Source organism: Malus domestica, chromosome 07 (assembly GCF_042453785.1).
Source record: "Malus domestica chromosome 07, GDT2T_hap1".
NCBI lineage: Eukaryota > Viridiplantae > Streptophyta > Magnoliopsida > Rosales > Rosaceae > Malus > Malus domestica.
The window spans coordinates 22,511,039-22,524,047 of record NC_091667.1 but is presented as its reverse complement, the minus strand read 5'-3'; the positions used below and the strand labels follow the sequence as shown (position 1 = coordinate 22,524,047).

Here is a 13,009-nt window from a genome sequence, read left to right as displayed (position 1 = left end):
TCATTTAGAAGCTTAATAAGAAGAACAAAATTATGTGTTACAAAGCTAATCTTGTTGCGTAAGGCTTCTCATAACGCCCTGTGATTACTTTTCACTACCTTATTAGTTTGGTAGTTTCTAAAAAACTGAGTATGTAGCTGATGGACACATTGACTGGATCAAATATTTCCAAACCCCGCAACACGCTATCAATTCAGTTGAGGCGTTCATTATACGGTTTGAAGCAATTTGGAAGAAAGTGGTATAATTGTTTGAGTGAGTAATTGACTTGTCAGGGATATGTGAACAACAAGCTATGCCCTTATGTTCTCATTAAGAGATCACATTCCAGTTTTTCGATTATTGCAGTTTATGTTGACGACATGAACCTTATCGGAACTCCTGAAGAGATCGAGAGAACTGCCGTACACCTGAAGTCGGAATTTGAGATGAAAGATCTAAGAAAGACTCAATTTTTTCTCAGTCTCGAGATAAAGCATTGTTCGGATGGAATCTTAGTACATTAATTAAACTACACCCATAAGGTATTGCACCATTTTAACGAGGATAAAGCGAAGCCTTCGAGTACTCATATGGTCGTTCGATCGTTAAATGCAAAACGAGATCCCTTCCGTCCAAATGAGGATGGTGAAGAGATTTTGGAGCCTGAAGTCCCTTATGTAAGTGCGATAGACGCTTTATTGGACTTAGCTCAATGCACTAAACCCAACATCTCCTTCACTGTTAATCTTTTGGCAAGTACAGTAATGCACCAACACACAAACATTGAATTGGTGTTAAAGACATCTTCTGTTAACTTAAGGGTACTACGGATCTGGGCTTGCTCTATCCCTTCAGATCCTCAAGTGATGTCGCACCCCTTTATCTTGAATTGATTCCCGCCTTATTAGTTATGCCGATGTAGGATACTTATCTGATCCACACAAGGCGTGCTCTCAAACGGGTTATGTCTTTACCTTTGGAGCCACCACAATCTCTTAGAGGTCAACTAAACAGACCTTAGTTGCCACTTTGTCTAACTATGCTGAAATTCTCGCCTTAAACTAAGCAACTCGAGAATGCTTTTGGTTAAGAGCAGTTATAGACCATATTCGAAGCTTCTACGATCTTTACCCTATCGTTGACGTCCCGACAACGATCTATGAAGACAATGCAGCATTCATTAAACAACTCAAGAATGGTTACATCAAAAGAGACAACACCAAGCACATTACACCGAAAATATTCTTTTCATATTAACAACAAGAGCATCAGAAGATTGAAGTCATGCAAATCCATTCACAAGACAATATGGCCGACCTTTTCACTAAATTACTATCGAAGGTGACGTTTCAGAAGCTTGTTCAAGGAATAGGTATGCTTAAACTTTCTAAGTTGTAATATTGTTAGTTCTCTTTGTAATTATGTCGAACTCAGGGGAAGTATCTTGAAGTATACTTGCTTGATCTTAATGTACTCTTTTTCCCTACGATTTGGAGCATTTTCCCCTTTGTATTTTTGCTACCTAACAATGTTTGACGAGGCACCCACCTTTGGTTGATCATATCCTTGATGACGTCCCGTAGATATTTCATTTGACTTTGCATTTCTCACGCATTTTTCCTTAGCTTATGAGTTTTGTCCCTACTCGGGTTTTACCATAGTCATTGAGTTTTTTGTGAGACTTAGTTCCTTATACAAGTTCCTACCTTATTTGAGATTAGCGTGTTCCCAGAATCAACGCCGACGATTCGACTTCCTCAACTCTACAGGATGCCGAATCTACTTGAGTACTTACACACTCAAGGGGGAGTGTTATAAACTTTGTATTTAAGTGTGATTGTGTAAATCCTAGATTAGATTTGATTTTAGTTATTCTTCCTTATTAGGACTTGTATTCCTAGGAGGAGAAGAATTTCTTCTCTCCCTTATTACTATAATTAAAGGCATTGCGTAGGGGGAATAACATATCATCTAAACAACCCTACAAACGCATCTCTCTCTCTATATTTTCTCTATGCCACTGGCCCCCTCTCCTCTATTAGTTAAATATAGGCAACAACACAATATAGATATATATATATTTTTTTTTTTTTCAATTTTTTGGGGAGGATCTGCATATACTTCCTTTTTTATGTTTGGGTCATGTAGTTTTGGTTGGGCTCAACATGGGCCACATAATATGATAGTATTTTCTCAGGCTTAGCCTTATGAGTTAAGCCAGTTGAAAATTCGACCCAAGAAAAACAAAAAAAAAAAGCTTTTTTCCCATTAGAAAATTAAGAAGAATACTGACTGATAATGATTCGTTTGTTTATATTTAGTCTAGCTACTCTGAAGTTTAATTTTTATAACAACTAAGATATATTGCCATGTTATCTATCACATGTCGCGTATACAAACCTAACGTAATATCTAAAAATTAGGTCCACAACGACGAGTAATTGTTTTTCTTGTTAATATAAGATAGATTGTGTACTCAAAGGAAGACAGCACTGCAGACAACAAAAAACCATGGAAAGTTTGGAAACACCCGGAAGGAACTGATAGAACGTTTGGGTTATTGGGCCATCAACAACGTACCAATGCTACAATCGAAATTTATCGTCACAAACGTGTCGTGCGTTTGAACTGCGTATGATCTAGAAACGACATGAATAACGATATCACAGTTGAATATCATGTTAACAATGTTCATTTTCATTAGATATTGTGGATGTAAATTTCCGTCGTGTCTGCTTTTGGTGAAAATGTACCTGCAAAATAATAACACCTAAGATTAAGGTCAAAACCCTCACGCGACCATGATGAATAGGGCTTTGGCAGAAGAATCTTCGATGTCAAAGTTAGAATTCTAAAAAGAATGTATTTAGGAGTTTGTGGGTAGCAAAATGACTTCTTGAATTTTGGACATAAAGTAGGTATTTATAGGAGAGAAAGAGAAAGTGGGACGGCCCTCTAGGGTTTGTGGGTGGCCGGCCCTAGGGTTGTGTTTAAGTGGGAATATTCCAAGATATTTGTATAAATAATATTCGAGTATTTAGGTAAATATCCTAAATAAATGGAATTAGAATTACGTACTTGAAAACTTCTCTTATTGGGAATGTATTTATGATAGGAATAATGAATTATTCTATCATAAATACCTATGAATTTTCCTACGAACAGGGTGCCTTGACCAGTCGTTGATCTGTGCTCTACCTCAGCTGCTCGTGGTGAATGAGATTGCTCCCTGCTCATTTAATAGGGGCAGTCTTGTCTTTCTTGGGAAATAATCCATGTGCCAGTTCCATAATTTTTGGAATTATTTTTTGCTCCACAATATTTCATCGAGATTGTTTGATATGAGATAGCTATTTAATAGATATTGTTAATTAGGCATCAACATATTGGTATTAATATGTCAATATAATATTGTTCATAATATTAATATTCAGTTAACATATCGCGGTTTGCTCCATATCTTGAATCCAAATAATGTGCAGCATGTGCAGGGGAGAAAAGCTTGTGCCACAATTTTGGCTAAAGACTATAGGAGGAGCCTTCTTAGCCTTCAGGGTAGGAAGATACGGTTGGTACTATGCCGATTAGCTAGAACATTTGGATTCTCCTTGCTTGATCAGCTCACCATCACTGAATAGCAAGTGTCATGAGAATCCATTCTTAACATCCATGGCAGAATTCAAGAAATGAAGAATTTAGAAAGAGACAGCTTCAGAGAAAAGAAAGAGAGAGCTCAATTGTATTTCTTACACCAAACGGTTATTACAAGCCAAATTTATCTAATACACTAGGAGGGAAAAGTATTTATACAACTGAATTTAATTGAGCTAGCATAGGACTTAAGTCACTGCTTGTGTGGCATAGCTGATGTTGCATACTCATCCCATGTGCATTACTACAAGTAGTTATCAAGATTTCCCATTCGACGTCCTTGCTTTCCTTTGAGATGCAAAATTTTTTAAAGCTTACTATTTGGTGGAAATATATCGTTGTATCAAAATAAATTTACTTGTGTAACCTTATGGTTCGGTGTTAAGGAAAAACGAGATTGTTACGGTAAAATTGGCTATTCCTAAACAAAACGCCTGAGTCTGTAATCTTAGACTAGTGCTTGTTTTCAGTTGTAATTATTTTAGTCTAAGTTTGTCTCATGTGCTCTCAATCACAAAATGGCAAGCGTTTCAGAGACATCCACTCAAGTAAGTTTGTCATGCATAAGGATTTCATTTAGTTAGGTTTATCTTGGTTCAAATACAAATACATTTTTTTTTGGCTGCATGTTCTTGAACTTAATGAATCGACTGATTTGGTTATATGTTATGGACTAAACTTTAGGTCTGTACTTAATGAATCAGTTCACTTTTGTTGCCGTGTTTGCATAGGATGTTAGTTAACATCTAATTAACTTGATAATTTTGCATGTTTATCAAGTTGATAATTACGAGAGTTTTTTGGTTTTGTTTTGTTTTAATCCAATCACATTCATATCTATTTTGCATGTTTATCAAGTTGATAATTACAAGAGTTTTTGTTTTGTTTTAATACTATCACATGCATATCTATTTTGAATGCATTATCTGATTCACGTTTGGTTTAATTGCATTGATTGGATATTATATATAGGATTGGTTTTAGCCCTTTAAAATTGGCTGCATAGGCATTTAGGTTTTCCCGATGGTATAAACATGAGCAGCAATGCATTAAACAGAGAGAAAAATTCATGTGCCGCATGTCTAGGGTTAAGTCAGTTTATATTTTCATCTTGATGAATCAGAGTAGGTTTTTAGTTTTGCTTTTACCACATGATATATCATTTGAAAGCAAACGTTTGTTAGCAGCCCTAAGTGCACCGAGAGTTATCTTTGTTTAAGAAAAATCAGTTTTATTGCCAAGTGTTTTTCAAAGAAAATATTAGTTTTTGTTCACTGATTTTTCATGCTCTTTAATTAGAAATCAATTATGAAAATGTGCCTTGTGATTTTCATAATTGGTTGATTTCCAAAAATCATTTCATTACATACATTATGCACGATCGTGTTAGTATCCTGCAAAGTTCGAGGCAACAGTGATTGACGGTCGCGTTAGTGTTGTGCCACTTCAACTAGAAGGCTGAAGAGAGATCGAGTAGCAAAGCGCAGAGACAAAACTGCCTACTAGTATGCGTGTCTAGTTGATGAGTTTTGTAAGTCTTTCTGTACTCATTTCTCTTAGTGTTTGTCCTGGCTTAGGAACCTGAGGATTTTCCCAGTGGTGGGTTTTGCCTTGTTAAATCCTACATCATGTGTGCACGTTTTATTTATCGTTTTAATTGCATATGAGTATGATAGTTTGATATGCGATGTGAATGTGGATTTAATTTGAGAACAGAAAATTAAATTAAAATTTGAATTAGATTTTTAAATTGGAACCTATTCACCCCCCTCTAGGTTAAACTAATACCATCCTAGAACTTTCAGAGATTCTTTGCATTTTGAAACCCAAAACAACCATAAATTTATAAATTGTAGATCAAGTTAACGTTTCAAAACTAGAAGCTCTTCTAACATTAAGAATAGACTAATCAAGCTCCTCCGAAGGTACTTTAGTACAAACCACATTCCCTCAACACAAAAGAGGCATGCAATTATCAAAATTTATTTCATCTTTAAATATTTTTTTTTTCTGTCAATAAGTCTTTAACTACTTAGCTAGCGAGCCCACTTATCATGTAGTGATGATTTTGTATCGAATTTTATCAAAAGTTACTGCTAATGGTAATTGCCATTTAATGTATGGTTACCTTTGTTTGGTCCCAGCAATTTCGACAAGGGAATCTGCTGAATATGTCCCACTAAGATGTACATTTTGGGTCCAATGGTACGTTTGGCGACAATGCTTGATGAAGAGCTAGAAGACTAGTGGTTGAGAGACATGAATAGGACCATGCAATGGAGATATTTTTCAGTGTGATCGGCACACGAGATGGTACACCTCGTGTCATTATATAAATAGTGGGATATGTGTATTAAAAAGTTAATAACTTAAATAATAAAATTTCCCACCACTTACATAAAAACACATGGTATACCACTTGTGTTCCCGTTACAATTAAAATTTTCTGCATGCAATGCTTGATGAAGAGCTAGAAGATTAGTGGTTGAGAGACATGAATAGAACCATGCATGCACAATTGAGCTGCAAGAAACGACGTAATAGTACCAATTGGTTTCTTAAATTCGAATCCTTGTCCCTTGGATCCAATAGAAACCGAGCAAAAAAAGTACTTGTTTTTGCTTTAATCGGAGCATTGGATCTCACGAAATCTACTGGCATTTTGATATGATCTGATTTACAAATCAATTTTCTCAAGATTCCTCTCAATTAAAAACCATTAGGCAAATTAATATTGGGTAAATGGAAGCATCTCATTGTTAATCACTTGGATTTTTTTACTGTTCTCCAAGTTATGCATGAAAGAGCCACGTTGATCCACATTAGCCTTTTAAGATAATGTAAAAAATTATGAGTGCCGGAGTACTAGCTAATTTTATTTTTCTTGGAATGGTGATATCCCAATCCCAATGTTGTTTTCATTTGCCAATACAAAGGTGCCATTGAATTTTCTATCTTATTTTTTTGATACAAAGGTGACTTTGAAATTAAATATATTTTTTTACAAAGTCCTTTAGTTTATATACCATAAACTTAGGAATTTTTATTGGCACGTCAAAAATTTAATTGTGTAGTTTAATTATTTTATATTTAGAAAAATAAAAACTCTTATGAAGATTGCACAATTAGATTTTTAAGATGCTAATAATAGTTCCATAAATTTAATGTTGTTATTTTATTTTCTGTTGATGAGTTTAGTCCAACGACCACTAGTAATCAACACTAACACAATTCTTTCAAGTTAAACACCTAATATGTAAGTTCAACAACCATGATACATTGTTAAGTAAATTGGAGAAAGGGTCCTTGAATTATGATCCAATTGTATTTCTACAATCATGATACATTTTGTACAATTTTTTACTCCGCTCAATATGTTCAATAATAACGTCATTCCATAATTTTTTTGATTTCTTTGTGAGGTCCAATTATTGAGGCAACCAATCAGATACTTAGAACACACATTATATATTGCACCACATCTATTAAAAATCATTAAATAAATTTGATAGTATAAGGCTTTGCCTTCAAATAACTCAGCGTCATGTAAGAAACTGAAAGCTCGATTGAAGAGAGTTTGCTGCCATTTTTACTGTTGTATGTCTTTTGACATCTTCTTTGAAGATTCTCTAAGATCATCTCCAAAAGAGATCAAATTTGAATTTGACAGCCTATGTGACACTTTAACATCTTTTAAAGTATTACTCTCTCCCTAGTATATCAAATTAAACTATTATTTTATCACATTATTTTCTTTTCATAATTGCTGTTATCTATTTTATTACATTATTCCAGCTACTTCAATATCGTCCATCAGTGTTGATCTGAAACTTGCCGGTTCCATCTCCAAGCCCTACATAAATAACGGCAACAATGGCTCGCCGTCAAAGCGAGCAGTTTGATCACCTGCATATGCATCATCAACCACCACATAATTTTCACATCCATTGATTTCAGCCCCTGCAAAATGGAATGGATGTAATTATCCAAATCTCTTAGAAAAACAAGACGAGTTGGTTCTAATTGGGGCTGGACTTGTTAGGCTAATTAGGAGGTGGGCAACGAAAAAAGGGACTTAGATGAGAACTGAGATGGAGGTGGATGAGGGAGGGGACCGAATTTGCACACACACACAGAAAAAGCACAGAGGAAAGAAAAATGGAGGAGAGAAGAAAACAATAAAAAAATATTTAATAATTAAATAAGAAATATTTGAAGCTGCTATCAATTTGGCAACAAGGTTCGAGATGTCATTCCATGTCATTAACACATCAGATCTGACTTCTTGATTAGTAAATATTGATGTTGTCTGGTTTTGTACCGTTATTATTGATATGGATATTTTGACATATCTTTTGAAAATGCTCTAATCCTGTACAATTTCAATTTCTTTTCTTATAATTACTTCTATTCTAGCTTATTCAGTTGACTTGCTCTAGAGACGCACATACACACAAGCGATGACATAAGAACAGGGCAAGGCCATATTTTCCATTCCCATTGAATAAAAGTTTCCAAGCATACACACGTCGAATAGGGGCCACCCACAACCTTGCAGAGTGCGGACTATTTGCTAGAAGATACTTCCCACGTACAATAATTAAACTGTTATATATGTTACCCTTTCTATTAGAAAATTATTCATTTTCTTAATTCCAATATACTTCCCGAAAAAGTGGTGGAACGAGGTATGTTTATCAGCTGTGTAATTCAACCTAATAGATGAAGCATGATAATATATATTTTGACACACGGTTTTAACATATATTTTGACACACGTTTTTGTGGCGTTTATTTCGTAATGTATTTCAACGATCAAACTGTTTATCTTTCATGTCTTATCTCAAAGATCATGTCTCCCAAAAAATACCCAAATTTGAAACCATATGACCATTGGATTAAATTTAGTGTTTCTTTGTAGAACCGTATTTGTCCATTTCTTTATTACAAATGGATGTCTTGGTTTTGCATTTGTCCAATTTTATGTAAGGATGATATATGAATGATGTACTAAAATATAGACAGTTTGGATCGTTGAAATACATTATGTAGTGAACCCTACAAAATTGGTGTGAAAATGTGTCATAAACATGTGTCCCCGAATCCTAACACACACACACATATATTCTTGTAATATTCTTTAAGGGAAGGGATATCCCCATTTTTGAAGAAAAAAATGGAGATTAGTTGTGGGACCTACTCCACATGGAATTTCAATAATCCGAACCATCTATTTTGTAAGCCTCCACTAGTAAAAAAAATACTTTGCGCGACGCAGGTCCTTCGTCGCGCAAAGTCAAAAAACATCGCGCAAAACTTTGCCCAACGAACCTTCGTCGCGCACAAACCGTCGCGGCAAGGCAGTGACAGAAGGCTTTGCGCGACGAAAGGTTACATGCGTCGCGCAAAGCCACTTTGCGCGACGCAGCATGCGTCGTGCAAAGTGGCGTCGCGCGAAAATTCTTTGCGGGACGCATGTCCCTGAGTCGCACAAAGTGACTTTGCGCGACGTAGGTCACTCTTCGTCACGCAAACCCTTTTTTTTTTTGATAATTTTTTTTTTATAATTTCTACTAATATTGTAATTAAATTCTAAAAAATAATTAGTAAACCAAGAAAAAGTATTTAATTATAAAATATATGAAAATGTACAAACAAGATGTTCGAACAAAAAAGAAAAAACTACAAGTCTTCTAGGTTTAATATATCATGCTACTGGGTATCGGCTGGGAAGTCGAAGGTGGAGCAAGATCAGGTGCTGGCATCGAGATTTGAAGGCTGGACATCGCTAAGGCCCGTACAATCGTACTTATCTTCTCGTCCTGGGCCCTAATGTGCTTGACTATGGAGGACGAAGAAGCGTGATCAGAAGGCTCCGTCTCCATCAAACAATCCATTCGAGAGACATCACAATGATCAACCAGGGCAGTGCTTACGTTGTTGCGTAATGCTCAACCAGAATATGCCCTGCACCTAGAGCTGCCTCACGTATAGACTCATTTTCATCAGCAAGACCTGTAAGAGTATAAGATCCCATTAAGTTTAAATAGTGCACCAAAGTCCTATAGTGATACATGATACCATATTTTACAGACTACCATCCACACACTGTACTTACCATCTAAAATAGCAGGCAGGCCCTGCTGTAAATAGTTATGGAATTGGACGCCTAATGACCTTGGTAAATACTACAACCAATTTCCAAACAAAGGCGACCATTAAACAGAGCAGGTAAAACAAATACTTGCAGTAGTGGTTAAAATGTTTAAAACATACTGTCTTCACCTTAAATAATGTTAAATATCCATCACGGACAGATGCTTTTTGATGAGAACAGTTTCAGATAATATCAGGAAGTGCAAGCTTAAAGTACTTTAGGATGTGTTAAAACCTGCAAGTGCAATAAAGCATAAGATAACAATATGCATATTTTAAAAGTGCTACATAAACTCGTGTCCATGACTCCATATAAAGACAAACCTCAGTCAATTTTGGAACAATCTTAGGGAGACACTGAGACAACTGTTGAGGAGCAAAATAGGCCATAGCCCCAAGCAATTGGACACTACTTTGCTTTGTTCGCCAAGCTTTATCTTCAAGACCCTATCAAAATAATGTATTTATACATCATTGTCAGACACTAAAATGACAAACTTGATGATTAAGGAACTTCCAAACAAGTTTATAAATAAATGGGTAAGGTATAAGGTAATTACCTTCAAAAGAGATGGAAGAACCAGTTTAACTCCTTGAGCATTAAGTTGAGACATCATTGCACGAGCTGCACACTCGGCACCTTCACGAACTGCAACAACTTGATCAAGGAATGAAACCAACAATAGTGGCAACATTTTAATTATATACCTGCATCAAAAAGATGATAGGAGGACAGTTAGAGTGAGAGTTCAGGTGAATATTAAGTCCATATAGAGAACTTCTTTGTACATAACCGATCACTTACGGCTCAAATAGTCTTCCAGGTGGTTCACAGAGACACTCAAATCCGAGTAAAGCACCTTCACGACATTTTGCTGAATTCCTGTAATGGAAAGGAAATACAAAAATGAATAGCTGCATCCCCAAAAAAGAATAAAATAGCAACAATAAGATGCATAAGAAACATAAGCATTGAGTGATCAAGTGATCTTGCAACAATAAATGATTCGAGTCGCAAGACCCTTCTATTCTAGAAGTTGCAACATAAGATTCATAACCAATGAGAAGAGGAAAGAAAACTCCATAACCTCATAATCAACAATTATTTGTCCCCACAGAATATACTAGCTTAAGTGTAGTCCAACAACACTATGATCAATCATTCAATGACTAATCAGTCCTGACCTGTATTTTCTGGAATTCTTGTGTTTAGAAACATAATAAATCTCACAAAATATAATTGCCAACAACATATACAGAAATTCCCATTGATGATGACAAATCCTTTTTCATATACTATATTGATCCAATAAATAGGGTCTCTGATGATGTATAATGTATAAGTACAATGGTTATATAAAATGTATAAGCACAGTGGTTATACAAAAGTATTCGATTATACAATAAAATTATCCTATCCTACTCTCAATCTCCCAAATATCACCAACTAATGATCAAGGCAGCTACAAAACAGAAAACAAAAAAGTGAGTTCTAATTGAATTCATTTACATATACCCTACACCATTAAGACTTAGTAATAAATTTATATTCCTGTATTCCATAAAGAAAAGAACCTCATCATATAGAACAATTATAGGTACATAATGATTTGATAAGATAACACTTAAACTGTGCAATACCTTGCTATTGCACCAGCATGGTAGCAAAGCGTAAATTATTTTAATCAGGTACATACCAATCGGTTGTGAATTTTCTGATTGCAGGTTGTTGCAATACCAGCCACAACAATCTTAGCATCAACCTCGTCCTGCAATAAAAACTGCCGCCATAAATCAAAATTGAAGAATTCAAACTTCGAATCGAAGAATTTCGCAATCCCAGAAGCCGAATTCAACCACAAAAAATAGAGATAAATTGAATAATATAAATAAAAAATAACCTGGAGAAGGGGCTGAAAGGGAAGCTTTGATGAGGGTTGAAGGCCATGACTTTACCCAGATTGACTTGAATCTGCTGCCGCGGGTTCTTCATTGCTGCGACCCTGTCCATGAACTTGCTGCAGTTGCTTTTCGTCTTCTCCTCCCTCCCTCCCTCCTCTCTGCAAGCCGCAGTCTTCCCTTCACCGAATCACTCTCTCTCTCTCTCCCTCGCCCTCTATCTCCCCTCCTCTATGTAAGCCGCATGCCTTCCCCTCACCAAATCCCACACCGAGCCGTCGATCCCATAGAAAGGGTTAGGGAGGCGAGGATTTGAGCTCAGGGAGGGGAGAGAAAGAGCGGCTGGGTTGAAAATTAGAGTAGTGGTGGTGGTTGGATTCGAGATTGTGAAGAGGAAAGACAGGTCTGGGTTCAAGATTTGGGGTTCAGGGTTGCGAAGAGGAGAGAGAGGTCTACGGAAAAGAGAGGGAGAGATGAGCGAGAGGGAAAGAAAGAGTTGGGGTCCAAACTTGGAAAATTGAAAAAAAAAACGCCTATTTTTCACTATTGTACTGCCAAAATTATGATACCTGGCGCGACGTAGGTATATAATTTGACGTCGCGCAAAGTGGTTTTGCGCGACGACCACATTAAGGCGTCGCGCAAGGTATTTTTCAAAAAAAAATTATTATAAAAATTATTGAAAATGTGACTTTACTCCTATCAAATTCAATTTTTTTTTTACATAAACTCCACAATAATATATTTTTCTAACAAAAACCCACAATAATTTTTTTTACATATATATCATTCAATTTCTTAAGTGTTATAAGTAAAAAATAAATAAATTAAAATCTACTTAGTAAATATATATACCATTGAACTTGATGGGAAACGCATTGTATGAAACTAGTTTCAAAGATCCAACCGTCAAACTTGTTTGTATAAGTTTAGAGATCGCATACGCCAAAAATCGTAAAAAACAAACATGCACATATCAAGTAACGGGATAAAACTTTTCAACGGTTATAAACAAAAAACCACGATTTAACGGTAGTTTTAACTCCGATTTTGATGATTTTTTACAGCTACACTCCTTAACCCTATATGAATACAATGAACAAATTCGATTGTCAATTTAAAATATTTACACTAGTGGATATCACAAAATCTTATGTTATACTTAATGAAAGTATAAATAAACTCAAAGTATTAGTGAATCTATTGTTTTGATGGGATACGCATTGTACGAAACTAGTTCCTACGATCCAACTGTCAAACTTGTTTGTATATGCTTCGAGATCGCATACGCCAAAAATCACAAAAAACAAACATTCAGAGA

At 35.6% G+C, this 13,009-nt stretch overlaps 1 protein-coding gene across 1 annotated transcript; it reads right to left on the bottom strand.

The window, feature by feature from the left end:
* Positions 1-9,365: 9,365 nt before the first annotated feature.
* Positions 9,366-12,149, bottom strand: LOC139197867 (protein ILITYHIA-like). Its single transcript, XM_070825853.1, has 5 exons — positions 11,691-12,149; positions 11,487-11,558; positions 10,595-10,672; positions 10,350-10,497; positions 9,366-10,236 (listed from the first exon to the last, which is right to left on the bottom strand). Exons 1-5 carry the CDS (start codon positions 11,798-11,800, stop codon positions 10,018-10,020), a joined length of 627 nt encoding a protein of 208 aa, XP_070681954.1. The 5' UTR covers positions 11,801-12,149; the 3' UTR covers positions 9,366-10,017.
* Positions 12,150-13,009: the final 860 nt, after the last annotated feature.